This window comes from Cygnus atratus, chromosome 8 (genome assembly GCF_013377495.2).
Source record: "Cygnus atratus isolate AKBS03 ecotype Queensland, Australia chromosome 8, CAtr_DNAZoo_HiC_assembly, whole genome shotgun sequence".
NCBI lineage: Eukaryota > Metazoa > Chordata > Aves > Anseriformes > Anatidae > Cygnus > Cygnus atratus.
Window position 1 is genome coordinate 20156098 of NC_066369.1, and position 15658 is coordinate 20171755.

The window sequence follows — 15658 nt, forward strand, 5'->3', positions numbered from 1 at the left end:
GCTGAAGTAGGCAGGACCAGGAAGTAGTCAAGTTTGTAAACTGAAAGTGCACTGAGATTTCTTTCCCCCCTGTGTAAACATTTTTTCCAAATTCCTTTGGCCTTGGGGTTTTGATTACATTTTCTTTAATTTCTAAAGCCGTTAGCTCTATGTGAAAACCTGGATTTGGAAATGATTAAAAAAAAAAAAAAAAAAGGGAGTGAGATTATGAAGGGGAAAAATATATTTTTCTTACCTAAGCAAAAATGAAAATTAGGAGGAAGTAAATAAGTATAACTTAAAGCCTCTGTTTTAAACCTCCTAATTATTAGCCTCCTAATTATTTTCAGATGTAGACTAGAGGGCATGAGTGCATGCTGAGAATAACTAAAATCAGAATACCCATGATCATTACTGATTGAGAAATATAAAGTCCTATTAAGCACTGTTCATCTTTATTTTTAGTATACAGTCAGTATTCTGTAATTGTATTAAGGAAATGTATCTACTTATCGTAACAGCACGAGTAGCCTTGCAAATGCAGGCAATGTCTCTGGGAATTCTGCTACTACAAAGGATTTCAGAATAATCAATTTGTTTGAAGGAGCTGTTGTATAGTAAAATAGATTGTGAATGTGTATAACACTATGAAGATACCTAGCATATAGTAGGCAGCTATTTAGAGTATTGCAATAACGTGCAAAATCTTAAGTATAAAAAGATAGTTTGGAAGAGTCTTGGATTCTTTATCAAAGCAAACGCTTCTTTGAAAATTCCTGGTGTTAATGAAATCATTAAGACTGAAACCAAAGTTATTCTTAAGTATTGAGGATATAGATAGACACACCATAAACTAAACGGATGAACGATGAGGAATGCTTTCTGCTACCAGCATACATAAACTGGACTGTAGGCTCTCCAGTGAATACACTGAAATACTTAAGCACAGATGGTTGGGGGTTGTTTTTCAGCGCAACTTCCTGGGAGACGTAATTCCACCTGGCATTACGATTGTGGCACAGGCAGTAAGGAGTGACAACAGAAATCAAGGTTATCAAGCTACAGCATATGTTCGTTCTGATGCTGCCAAAGTTGATGTGCAACTAGTTGTGGTTCAGTTGGCTGAAACCAATTGGAAAGCATGTGCTGATGCTGTAATACTGCCTCTGAAAGCACAGGTAAGTACACAGGCAGCTTTGCCAAGTGAGACATCTGAAAAGCCCACAGTTTTTTAAATAAGCACAAAGCACCTGCTGATTAGGAGGTCCAAGCAGGGAAAACATACATATTTCACTTTTATGAAATTTCAGAGAATATCCATTCCTTTCACCATCCTTTTGAATTAAAAAAAAAAAAAAGTTACAAAATCTGTCAAAAAAATGTTGATTTTCAAGATACATCAAAATATTACCCGTAGAAGTATTTTAAAAGTTTGAAAAAATTACTGCTTCATTACTATCTATCTATTTGTTCCAATATGAGTTTGCCTGTCTGGGAATGGCTGGCTCCATAATTCACTTCAGAAGATTCATCACTCAAAGGCATTTGAAATGTTCTATTTTTAGGATTTATGTGAAATAATAGGAAAAATTAAGGTTAGATAATGGGTTGATGTCTGAGAGAGAATAGGTTAAACTACAGGTCTTTCCTTTTTTTTCCTTTTTTTTTTTTTTCCCACCCCTCCTTGTGCTGTGCTTCCCAAGCCCCTTTCTAGGGAACAGGTCTTTGGATAATAATTTATAAAACTCTGCTTTTTGCAGCAGCAATTAACTGATTCAACCTGATATTTCAGCATTGAGTAAGTAGGGTGACATTCAAAACAAGAAGTATTGGGGAAGGTGAATAGAAATTTTAGTGCAGACTTCTACCAGAAAAAAATACATACTGATTATTAAATTACCAAGTTTAAGGAAATAATTTGAAATTATGGCAAATCTGAGCCTATTTAGAGTGAAAGAAAGACTTGGGAACATAAAGGATCCATGCAAAGTTTCATGAAAGAAGAAAAACTTGTCTTTTGAAAAGACTAAACGTGCTTCCATGATTCTTTTCTGAAATTTGGGTGTCTGTTTTCCTGTTTGTAAAGGCTAGACTGAGATGGGGCAAGGAATGCCGGGACTACAGAATAGCAGCCATGGCTACCACAGGCCAACTGGCAAGGAAGCCAGCCATGCAGCTGAAGGTGCAGTGGGGAAATCTTCCATCCTGGATAAAAAAGACAAGCACAACGTATGTAATTTGTTCTTTCCTAAGTTGTTGTGTTGCTTTTTTTACACTAGTTGGTTTTATAAATGCACTGATTGAAAACAGTTCAATGGTACAGAAGTATTTTGTGAATGTGTTCTAGTTCCCCCTCATGTTTCACGTTAAGAGATCTCTCTCAAATACTTAAAAACTTGACATGCTTAATTTCATTTTCCTTATTAAATAATTTGATATTCAGTTCAAAATGGCTCTTGGTTTTGAAATGTCTGATTCAGTCTCAAATATTAAAAATAAATAAAAGAAAAAGTTTAAATTATCAAAATAAAAACAATTTCTTTCTTCTGGGTAGAATCAACCATTTAATTTGATCCAAAGTATGGTTTCTTTGACTTCTCAATTCTCCCATTGTTTCGCTGATTTTACAGAAATGCCAATAATCTTCATCCTTCAATGTCTGTTTTTGCTCATGGAGCTGAGTTTGTCACGTCTTATTTATCTCTAGATTCATGCAATATGTTCCTGGTGCAGCACTCATGTTGGGCTTCTCAGAGGCACATCAGAGAAATCCATCTCATGAATTTATAGCAAGGGCAGCTGCAACATCTCCACGAACAATTGATACAGTAATTAAAGTTCCTGGGGTATGTGTCAATTTTATTTTTTTTCCTTACCTTGAATGGATTTTCAACTAATAACACTTTGATGCTTTATATAAAGGGGAAAAAAAAAAGAGAAAAAAAAAAAAAAAAAGGTGAGCCCTACCCTTTCAGAAAAGCTGCTGCGTACCTAACTACATGGGTCTTGAAATACATGTTCCTTGATTTTGTACTGCTTTGGTGCAATGTAGCAACAAGCAGAAGTTGAAAATCAAACTCTCTAGTGAAATACTTTATTTCCATGCTGAGAGCAGTGGTTAGGCCCAAATTGCCTCAAATGTGACTACTTTGCACTCACAGCTTTATTCATTTTACCCAGCATGACTAGTTCTGTGGGATGTATAGGGGCCTCAGAGCAGATAATGGAGGCCTTGAGAACATCTTGCACTCCACTGCAACAATGTGCAGCATCTAATTATGTTTGTGCTCGAGTCCCACAGCTGCAGTGACCACACTTGATGAGACAGGTCTGAGCAAGTTACAGCAGCCACAAATTCAACTCTGCTTAAACAAACTGAAACATTTAGTTAAACTCTCAGAGCAGCTTGCACAGGCTGGATCTGCAGAATCCCACTGATTAATTGGTCCTTGTCCACCAAATCCCTGTGCACCACTTTGAAAGATTTCCCCTATGTATCTGCGGTAAATTAAAAACAGTTAGCTATTCATAAACAGAGAAATTACTGTGTCTTTAACCTTCTGTGGTGCTTTAGTATTGCAGGATCTTTATTATGCAATAATGAAGAAGTAGGCACATTAGGCATTAAGTTGATTGTCTTGGTAAATGTATTTTGTATCTACAGTAGGGAATCTTACCACTATGGCACATCATGCCACGTTTCAACCTTTAATGGATGCTGTTTACTTTTCCATACTAATCTACCAAACTATTACTTAAATTGCTAACTTTTTAAGAATTCACTTTATTATCACTTAAACTTCATCCGTGTTTCATACTTTCCAATGTTCTTAACAATTTCTCATAAGTGAGGAAGTGAGAAAGGAAGAGTAGACAATGGTTCCTCAGAAAAAGCCTGAAATTTGGATGAATCCTGTAGAGACTAAAACAGCAACTGCATAAGTACATCTTCAAGATATTTTTTCATGAGGAGTTTTTTTTGTTTCTTTGCTTGCAGTGATGTCATGAGCAATATGGTTCAATTTATCTTAATGTTATTTCATTTCTACTTTTTCAGGTAACACTCTACTATCAGGGACTCCGAATGCCATTCACTTTGCCCTTAGGGCCATCTTCATCTTATAACACTCGAGATATCACTGCCTGGAATGTCTTTCCTGAAATAGCTTCACAAATAGCACAAGAAGATCAATGTAAATATTGCAGATATGCTTGTCTCGTGAATAAGCAATGTTTGTAGATCCATCCCCTGCTATGATTTGGACTTGTCTTTCTTTGTAGTGGTCTTCTAGGGAAGCTTAGTGTCTCTAACCCTACTTTCTCAACAGCTCATTCCATCACTTAGAACCACATTTATTGGCAGGTGAATGAAGAGACTTCACATTGAAGTAAATCTTCAGAGTTCAGGAATCATTCCTGTCTGCAAGCTGTAGAGATTGTCTTTTGCACCTTCTAAGAAGGTGCCATCTCTTCATCGAGAGGCATCAGTTTATGGGTACAAGACAGACCATGAATTTTCTGCCCTGTTTATTTTCTTCAAAAAGGATTCATATGAGTTTTAAATGATTGGTATCTAACACCTCTGCAGGAAACATGAACTATTTTTTGTCATGATTACTACGTCTAATTTCTCAAGAATTTGGTATGTTTTAATCACTGCTAGCCTGAGGGGTTTTTTTAGCATGTCATTAAAATCAATACTAATATAGCCTACATCTGTTAGCTATTTGTTAGTTTTACAGACTCCGGAAACACTGAAAGCTTCTGCCAAGGAGAAGTTGAAGTTTCTTTTCTTTTTGCTGGGTAGTGCCAATCAGAGGCAGCCTTCAGTACTTTTCAGCATTATGCATGCCATTGTCACATCTGCCATTTCTTTACTTGTTTTGTTTTGTAGCTACATGTGAAATCAGCGGGGGAAATTTCAAAACGTTTGATCGCATGAGCCATACATATTCTTTCAATAAAAGCTGCAACCTGATAGTGGCCCAAGACTGTACTGAACACCCAAGATTCATCATTACTACAAGAAAGGTTGATCCCCAGTCTTTCTCAAGAGAGGTTCACATAAATACAAGCTCAGCGTAAGTGTGATTTATCCTGAAGTCTCAAGAATTAAATACAAAACTTTAGGAAGTTAGTCTGGAGATGGGAAATATCTCACTCTTAGCTGAAACTAGTTTGCAGATGGATATTTGGGGAAAGACGGGATTTTCAGGAGGAATCCTGATCTGAAACTCTGGTTTAGTTGCCCTTATCTTCGGTTACACAGTCACCCTCTGATAACCTGCTCCGTAAAACCCCACGCTGTCTTTTCTTTAAAGGTTGAATCTCAACACTCAAAGTCCCAATCAATTTTGCATTTTGAAATGAAAGCAGCTCAGTCATTCATTCAAAATCCAGATGTTCATATTGGTTGTTTGCTAGCTGTGGTCACAGATATCTCTATTTTTCACATTTTAAATTATCCATTAACTTTTCTTTTTTTTTTTCCGTCAAGCAACATCACAATCTGTCCTGCAGCAAATTCATCTCTCCTTGTGGCATGCAATGAAGAATCGGTACTATTACACAGTGGAGATTCTGAATATGAAAAAGGTAAACTGTGATACTCACCTTTCTTGGTCTGATTTAGAAACTAAATATCTTCAAGACTGTGTTTTTATAAACTTCACAGAAGCAACACAATCTTAAGAAAAGACAAGTGGGATTAATTCAAAGAAAAACTAGAGACTTTCTTAATGTTTCTATTAATTTATAATCCTGTGTTTTCCATAGAAGATGCAGTCTTACTTTTCTTCAGTATGACTGAGGAGTAAATAAAACCAATTCTTAAATATATAGTATGTCCAGGCTTGTACTTTTTTTTAAAAAACAAAAAAAAAAGTGCTTGTTATACTCACAGTTATATGCTTTCGGACAGATATTTGCTGGAGAACCACCAATTTTCATTTCAAGACTTAATAGACTGGTTACAAAAGTCAGTTACAACTACAGGGAACATCAGTAGAATGTTTTTAGAAATTAAGAGATCATTTCTTCTCCTTTTTTGTTTTTTCTCTCACAAAATAAAACAGACATTCCGACTGCAGCAGAACAATGATCTGCTGATGTGTCAATGATCAATGACTGTGAAGGAAAAGGCATTCTAATTTATTTTGTGCTACTCGGTTCCTGTTCCTCCATTAATTTAAAATTAGACAGATCACCTTATGATGATTAACTATCTTTTTACAGGTAATATTAAAATTTATAAAAATGGAACAACAGTTATTGTGGAAGCTCCAACACATGGACTGAAGAATGTAACTTTTGATGGAATGATCCTTAAGGTATGGGGCTTTTTTTCAAGGTTACTGCTTTTTTTCCATGTAGTGCCTTGGCAATGTAACAGACAAGCACTTCAGTATTCACTACAAAGGTGTGTTATTTTATAGATTACTGTTGCTGCATGGATGAGAGGAAAGACCTGTGGAGTTTGTGGAAATAATGACAGAGAAAAGCACAATGAACTCCTAATGCCAAATCATAAACTGGCGCACAGCTCTTCTGCTTTTGTTCATTCATGGGTATTGCTAGAAGAAACCTGTTCTGGTGGTGAGTAGATCTAAAAACAATTTATGCTTGGGGAGAACACAATTTCAGTTTTCTTCTGCCAATAACTGGAAAGGATTAAAAAAAAAAAAAAGGCACGATATATCTTTTACTTTAAAAAAGACAATAGCAATATATAACCATTGTAACTTCATTAACTGTTTAAAACAGTGCCTATAAACACAGCGAATATACAATACAGTAAAAGTATTTGTATCATGTGCAGTTCAATGTTGAATAATTGATTCTGCTATAGTTTCTTACACTGAGTAGCTTTTTTCTTGGAGAGGCAAAATCAGACCTAATCTTGCCTCAACTAGAGTCAGTGTGATTTTCACCACTGAGACAAGGCAGTTTCATCTGTTGTCTGTAGACTTTATTTAATAAAACAAGTGGCATTCTATGAATGCCGTAGGTCAAATCTTAAGATTATGTAAATTTTCAGAGTGCTCAAAATAAATTTTTGTTCTGCATCATCCGAGGGTGCAATCTCAGGGAAATATTTAGAAATACTCCTAAGGTAAGAATTTCCTCTCACATGGAGCTCGAAGAATAATGATGGTTTCCCATAACATCAATACAGTTTTGTTCCACAGGTCTCCACTTACCTTGGACCTGAAACAACTTTATTGAAGTTAATGGTTGTTTTCTCCTTGACTTCGTTGGCAGTAGAATTGTACTTATCAGTATGTCAGAAAACAGAGTCATAGCTTGGATCCTGTTAAGTTACATTATACCTTTCTAGTGAGATAATTGCAGCATTATAAAAATCATCCAATACAAAAATTATCCTTGATGTTATTATATAAATGCTGCCATTTTTTTTTATCCATTCACAACAGTTGACATTTTTCCTAATGCAATGAAGTAGCCATTGTGCTTGCAGTATCTATTCTTAATAGCTTTCAGACATGAGAGGTTATTTTCTGTGTATTATGTAGTTCTAAAAAACTGGATATACATGATTCCATTTGGGTTATATTGTGCAATTACATTTTAAAAATAGCTCCCCTTTCAGAATCTTTCTTCTATCCCCCAACTTATTATCATCCTATCTTGATAACCTCGCTACTGTGAAAATGGTTTGTCAGGGACCTGTGTTTTAATAAAAGCTGAAGAGAAAATATGGACCTTTATTATTGCAAGGATCGATTGGGATTTATTTCTACAATTTTAACTAACTTTCCTTTTCCTCTTAGGGTGCAAACTGCAGCGCAGTTATGTGAAGCTAAATCGAAATCCTACTATTGATGGAGAGGAGTCTACATGCTATTCTGTTGACCCAGTACTGAAATGTATGAAAGACTGTACTCCAATCGAAAAAACTTCGGTTAAGGTTGGCTTCCACTGTTTCCCAAAAGGTATGATATTTTTCTCTTTCTGTGTCACATATTGTAGGAGCTCTGACAGAGTACTCGAAAGAAAAAAAACACAGCACAGCCACGCACAAACCTGTATTGCTCTAGCTCCCCTCTGAGCTGCTGTTTTTAATCCCATTAGTATTTGCTATAACCACTGACAGCACTGGCTAGCTAAAAGCTAGTTTAGGTGATGGCAGGTAGCATCATCTGAGAAAAACATTTGAGGTGGTAAAAGGGGCAGCAGAGATAGATAATTTTTTTTTCCACATTTTCAGGATCTCCATAAAGTTGTGATAAGCAACAGTAAGTCCTTTTATGCACATTACAGCCTGCAATTTTGTGTAGACTAGGGCAAGCAAGGCAATTGAAAGTCAGTCAAGTAGTGTGACATGACTGCTGTGATTAGGCTGCCACGCTATGCCACTGTGCAATACATCAGCAAAAAACACATTGCTGAAATGTTCTCTAGATTGTTCCAAAAAATGGTTTGTTTTTGAAGGTATTTTATACAGACATACTTGTGCCCCAGATTTTTTAAAATATTGAGCCTTTTTCTCTTTTCACTTATACGAATTTGTCATGGATGCAATGCATCGTCTAACACAGGTTTACAGTACAGTTATACAAGTTTGAGAGGAGAATCCAGCCTTGAATCTATAGATATTTCTGGTGCATTCTTTCCTAAATCTTTTAATGGATCACATAGTACATAGGTAACTGTGCGCTAATAGTTTCTAATAGCTCCCTGAGAAGAGAATAGATGCTAGATGCATCCTTTTATGAAAAGAAAAAGACACCCTAAAAAACAAACAAACAAAAACTTCCAAAATCTTGTCATATCCATGTTTCACAGATTTCTTTTGTGTGTCCAAGTCTATATCTCTGAAATGTCATCACCCCAGGCCACTTACTGCCTCAGAATATTAGGTTGTAATAAAGCTGTCTCATTCTCTCACAAAAATGTGTTAGAAAAGAGGAAAATCAGAGAAGGAAAAAAAAAAAAGATATGTTAGTTGTCTCAACCACTGCTGCTTTTACAGCAACTGCAGGCTTCTCTGGTTCATTTACTGAACCAGAGGCTGGGAAGTGTGCTAGCAGCACTCCTAATCAAGGGCTTTTTTATTTATTTATCTGGAGGAGGAGAAGGAGGAAGGGAAAAGATGCCATTTGAGTTTTTTTAGCAAGATGATTGCTTTTCCTCAGGCTAGGGCTCAATAGGAATACAAGGCCAGCCCTTAAAATCTGGCCTTTTTCTTTCTTTGATCAATGACATGGAGAAGCAACAGAAAGAAAATCCCCATCTTTCCCAAACTGTGAATACGTATTTGCATACACAGGACAAAAACCTTTTCTCAGCTCTTTATATGAGAACTCAGACTTGATAGTCTGCTGTCTCAAAAGACAGGGACTCTTTCACTGTCACAATTGACAGAAGGATAAAATGAAGTTCAAGGGTGCAAAATTGCCTGTTTTCCTTAAATCAGTGAGCCTATAGTCTTAGGATCCTGACTGAGGCTGATTTCATTCCATGTCTAAATTCGTATACCAGTTTACATTTCAAACATGCCACAAGTCCTACCCATATGGATGATAGCTACTCAGCCATGATCCAGTTAGCCCAGGGAACTGTTTCCTACATAGATATGAACATAGACAGACCCACAGAGTACCCTCAGGCATAACAAGAATCAAAGTATGTAAAAAACAGACCTTAGACTTTCATAGCAGATCTCATTTCATAGCTTGAAAATATTATGCATTTTTTAAAAAGCATCTCAAGCACGTTTCTGGGAAATATTAAATTTCAAAGTAGTTACGGAAAAGAAAAAAAAAAACTACCATGCTTCAGGTTGGACAGTAATTCACCCAAGGAAGGTGTGAACATTTCAGGAGACCAGTAAGTGACCAGGAGATCAAAAAGTGACCAATAGAGCCCAAACCCAGCGGTATCCAATTTCCCTGTGATAAGAGATGGCATGTTAAAAATATATTGATCAACTGAGGGATAAAACAAATAGAAGTAAAATTATGAAAGCTTTACCCATTCTGATTATGCAAACTTAATCTAAATGGATGTTCTAATATTCTTCCAGCTGCAATGATAAACCTCCAACTATCTAAGAATATTTATTGGGAGGATGAATATTATCATTCCATTTAGATTATTTCAGCATTAAAGGAAATGGTTTATTCAAGCTGCTGTTGATAAAGCAGTGTGGTAAGGTTAATACTGTAACTGACAATGCTCTGTCAGATTTCACAGTATATGGGAAACTTTAATTAGAAGTTTATGAACCTCTGAAAATTCTCCAAAGGGCTTATCCTTCAAGATGAACTTCGACAAATAATCAGCTGAAATATGCAGTGATATGCAGCAATAACATAAAAAGAGATTGCTGATGTGTATTGGTATGAGGTGGTCTTTCTTTGAAAGTGGCTACCTCCTCCAGCACTTTTACTGGCTCCTGCCTGTTGTCATTGTGCTTCATGAAATGTTATTCATTTTGTTTTTAGGGAAGTATTATAGTAATTATATCATGGATGAAAATCCTGCTCCAAGTCAATGAGTCAGTTAGATGTCAGTTGTGGGGGCAGGCTTTCATTCTTTACTTGATGAGGGAGTTGGCAGCCATCAAAACAGTATTTCCATGAAATGTGTTAATTTTCTTGATGTTCATTAACAATGGCTTTGCTCTTCTGACAGATACTGCTGTAAGCCTGCTGGAATGGCAGAGAAGCAGCGATAAGAAATCTGCATCTGAGGATGTTGTGGAGTCTGTGGATGCTGACATTGATTGTACCTGCACTGGCGACTGTAGTTAAGCTAAATTCTTTAGTGTTGTGCTATAGATGTATTACAGAAATAATTGAATAGCTGGTCAGGTAAGAAGGAATGTAATAGTTGTAGTAAAATATTAAGAAATGTGCTTGAAGAAAGTAAGCTTACTGCATTGCATCCGAAGTCAGATGCATTATGTACAGTCTGCACTGCTTAATAAATATGTTGTTCATTAAATAAGTATTCATGTGGACTCTGTCTTTATTTTTCCCTATCAACAAAACAATCAGACCAACTATAATATTATCCAGAAATTCTGCTTCTTTTTATCTGAAATATAATTACAGCAGTCCTCTCTTAAAATTATGTTCACTAGGTGATGAAAGGAAAACATGATTACGGCTACTGCTAACATTCCATTGTGTAGAGAATTTCATATTTAGCATACTAAAGACACAGTAAGCATTTGTTTTCTTTTATGTTTTATGGTAAAGAGCAAAGTCTGTTCTTGGAACCATTCTGCAAAAAAATACATTTTACTCCCAGCAAGACCATTAGCCTTAGTACATTCTACAAAGGAATGAATTGGACTGCTAGACTCCCACTGTAGCTTTCCAGAGAGCTATAGTGTGTGACACAGTCCCCATTTTGATTTAAATTTCAATGGATATGCTGTTACTTCATGAGCTAAAAGTATGAATAGGATTTTTTTTTCTTTTTTTGGTTTACCATTTCCTATTGTGTATCTATGAAAATGATGCCTTCAAAAACTTCAGGGAACAATAATACATAAGGTAGCATTCCAAATACTCCAAAAAATAATATATATATAAAAAAATGTAAGATCAATAGCATCATAAAGCTAAAATAAAGAGGGACAGTCAGACTGTGTTTAACCAGTGGAGTGTCAATCTGCTAGCTCTCACTAGGCCTATGCAGAAAGGCAATTCCCTCCCACCCCAGGGGAGCAAGATTAGGTGGCACCTTCACACCCCTGGTGATGGCACAATATCCCTTCCCCTTGGACACAAATCGGCTGTGCGGTAAGCCGTGACGTGCTCCATAACAGGCAGTAGCCGCCAGCACACTCTTCCAAGAGAAGCCTTAGCATGGGCAAGGTAGCGCTGAACCCAGATGCTGCCAGGAAGCTGTCATTAAAGAAAATGCTTCTCCTAACTAAAAAACTGAGCTATCAGAAAGAGGAGGGCTGAAGACTAAAGAGCTGAACAATTACAGAACAACATTTTTCAGTGCTTTTCGTTCAAGAGCAGAAACATGAGTAAAGTAGTACTCCTCTTGCTCTCGCTCACTGCAGCTTGAAACTAGCTTGAAATTAAACAAGATGCAGTTTTTCCTCAGCGTACTGAGTACTCTCCCAGCCTCCTGAGGATAAGCAGCAGTTCAGGGATATAGAGGGCACAAGAGAGTTACCTGCCCCTTCCCCTTCACTCAGCCTTTACTTAGTCTATACGTTGTGTTTGAGAGCCTTCACATATACTGGGCCTTTATTCAGATAGCCAGTTCTCTCCATTCAACAGCTTTTTTTGTTGTCAAGCATGTTCAAACTCACTCAGACCAATAGCATGAGCTTTTGCACTGTGTTTTTATTTGTAATAAAGCTTTCACAAATTCCCTGTACAAAAGCTGTGTTTTGCTAACTCATCAGAATTGCTACACTGAAGAAAAAAAAAAAAAGGCAGCTGCAAACAAAAAGAGAGAGAAAGAATACTACATTCCACTTTCCTTTAAAATCACACTAATATTACACCTTGAGAGTCCTTTTCTTTCCGGTATTGTTTTCACTGTGATTTATGGGAGATTTTGCCATTGACTTTCATAGGATCAGACTGGAGTCTGCCGTCTTTAATCCAACACCTTTCCTTTTAAGCCGCTTGTTTACAAAAGAGAAACTTTTGCCAGTCAACCACTTCAGATAAGACAAAGGCAGTGAAGAAATGTAGTGAGGAAAGAAAAATTAACTTTCATGCTCAACTACTAGAATAGGAATTTAGCAGCAGCAAAGAACCATTAGTAAGTGAAGTAATTCTGCTTGCAGTAAAACACAGAAGCATGACACTAATTAACAATGATCAAGCTGGGATATACAATACCAAAAATACAAGCAACTCATAAAGGCAAACGCCTTCTCCCGGAAACAATTTACGAACTGTTAAACTCACTGGAAAAAAACTTCAAGGCCTGATCAATGGCCTTAAATTAGCCTCTTTTACAATGATGATATATAGTACATCCTGTACAGTTTTAAAAACCACTGAGCATGCGAGGTAAGGTCCCTGTCCCTGGCGAAGCACCACTTTGGCTCCTGCACTGACAAAAAGGCATCTCCAGTGCCTCAGCAGTTAAATGGAGCCACCAGAGTGGCTTCACGTCTCTTCCTGCTGATGGCAGAAAAAGGTATCTCCCATGCTAAAACCACACACATGTGCCTCTCCCCCAGCAGAAGCTACTCTGTTAGCACTTCCACCGGCTGTGCTATTAATCGACAACAAAGCCCCCACCAGCAGGATGCTGCCTGCTGTGCCTTGAGTCCACCAATCCTAAGGAAACACCTAGTTCACACACTCTCCCAGACACGAAGAAGGAAAGACAAAAATGTCCCCTATGGCAGACCTTGGCCAAGGAATCTGTGCCCCATCACCCTACCAGTAACACAGCCAGGCTTGGGTGCAGGGTCAGACAGAGGGGAAGCAGTCACTAGCAAAACCTAGGCACACACCTGGGCTGTCCAGGGCATGGGGTAGACACAGCTCCTCCTGTTTCCATCTCGAAGGGGCAGCGTTCATCCCTGTCTGGTTCCTGTTAATTGGCACCCTCTTGCTGAGGCAGTTGAATACCTGTGACTGATTCCATTGATGTTGCAGCTGTAAAATCCAAATATAATGAAAGTTAGTAAAGCCAGAGGATGGCACCAGGCACAGCAAAGCAAAACATTGACAATCACCCCATCTTGCCAACAGAATTAAGAACATTAACAGTACAAGTGTGAAAAAGCTCTTCTGGAGTTTCTTATGCACCACATAGACATTTCCAACTCATCTGGGAGGATATCCAGAGTCCAGATTTAAACCTCATTTAGAAATCATGCTTGTCCTATCTTACAATGCAAACAAGAGTTACGTAGCCTACCAAGTATTAAAATGTATATTTCACAGGCTGAGCTTTTATACACTCTAATTTTCATTCCTAGTACTTCTAAATGATATGCATTAATGAACTTTGGACTTTACTGTAGTAAACAAGGAAAACAAACATGGAAATATATATGCACTCCAGTATTGCTTAAAAACATGAGTGCCAGAAAAAAAGATTCAGGTCTATGCATAGGCAAGGCTTGAGTCCTAATTCTGCCTATACAGCTCTGTAATGTGGTTTTGCATGAGGATGGGGATTTCTGTGCCTCATTTTCTGCATCAGAAGGATATGACTGCTTACCTACTTGATGGAGTCAGAAATGCATATGAATTTATAGTCCCGTATGCCTTTTGCAAGTTCTTCAGTGATTCTACAGATGAAAAGTAAATTTTTCCACTAGATCTCATAACCACACGAGCATATTTTATTGCTAGGTTGAAGGTTTTCATTTTCAGATTCATCCAACTGTAAAATAACTACACATTTGCAAAAAAAAAAAAATCAAAACAATGTACTTAATTTGTTCATGGTCAGCTTTGGTTAAACCTTAGTGGATTGTTCATAAAAGCCTAGAATTGGATCCTGCTATTACAGTAAGATAGGCAAAAAACTGTTGGAGACACAGTCTTTTGTATCCTAGACAAAGGCAACAAACCTTTTGTCCATCAGACCAGGCTTTTTTGATTCACTAATTTTAAATGACACAGTGACTCTCAGGAAAGCTCAGTCGTTGTGCCCTGGAGAAAGGATCTGCAGTATGAGAGGAAAGGATAAAACCATTAATATCAGACCCCTCCTGGAAACGAAATGCCTGCTCCCCAGTACGACCAACAAAAAAAGAAAAAATAACTTGTCCAATTCCAACCCCACTGAAGTCAATGGTTAAACTCAACAGATCCAGGCTTTTACTCAGCACGTTTAAATGAGTTATTAAATGAACTTTAGTTGTCCCTAAAAATAAATGCACTGTGTGGATCTAAGCATAGCTGATGAATAAGAAACCTCGGGAATCCAGCATATACGATACTTAGAGCTAAAACCAGAGACAGCACAGAAGGTTGCAGGAGAGTAGCTATTAGTGGCCGGTCTGTATGTTGAATCTCAAGGTCTCTCATGCCATCTACAGGCTTTTTTGTTTACTAGCAGCAGTTTAAATCTTTCTTCTCCAGGTTTATTTATAGGTCTGATACATTCCAGGCAGTTTTATATAAATTCTAATCAAGGTTTGAGGTGGTGTTTTTTTTCCCACTAACCTCCACACTTGATTACTATGTGTTTTTTTTCCTGTGAGTACATTACAATTCTGTACCTTTCTGAGCATCATTTCACATTGTCTCTGGAGGAAAAAGACATTGCCTAAGACATTCTCATTTCTGTTATTGCTGGATAGGCAGTAATTATATTGCAAGAAGGGCTGGGAGAACAGTTTACTAGAAAATCCAAAGATGTTCAAAAAGAGTACTTATGGTCCTTCTTCAACCAGTCTGAAAGGCTGTTATTTTGGTACCTCAAAATGCTTTAATGCACCAAAAAACATCTGGTTTTCCTGCTTTTTCCCTTGCAGTTCACTTAGCTGTAATTCACATTGAGCACTTATATGTCCTAATATTATTAAGTTTATTTTCAGATGGATTTGGGGAAGCAGGAATTATATACACACATAGATAGATCTGATCACAGCACTTCCCTTCATTATCTGTAGCCTGTTTCTTCCACCACCTCAGTTTTCTTTCCCCATTTATCATTGCACACTGGTCTGTTCAGCTTCTCTAAGGAGGACAAATGTGGGCATCCC

The 15658-nt window shown here is 37.3% G+C and overlaps 1 protein-coding gene across 1 annotated transcript in view; it reads left to right on the forward strand.

Moving 5' to 3' along the window:
• LOC118243739 (vitellogenin-1) overlaps positions 1-10754 on the forward strand; it is a 42909-nt gene extending 32155 nt beyond the window's left edge. The window contains exons 26-35 of the mRNA XM_035538097.1: positions 951-1157; positions 2066-2208; positions 2687-2825; positions 4037-4172; positions 4874-5060; positions 5477-5574; positions 6214-6308; positions 6414-6573; positions 7770-7931; positions 10636-10754. Coding sequence (XP_035393990.1) covers positions 951-1157; positions 2066-2208; positions 2687-2825; positions 4037-4172; positions 4874-5060; positions 5477-5574; positions 6214-6308; positions 6414-6573; positions 7770-7931; positions 10636-10754 — 1446 coding nt within the window. The remainder of the gene's footprint in view (positions 1-950; positions 1158-2065; positions 2209-2686; positions 2826-4036; positions 4173-4873; positions 5061-5476; positions 5575-6213; positions 6309-6413; positions 6574-7769; positions 7932-10635) is intronic.
• Positions 10755-15658: the final 4904 nt, after the last annotated feature.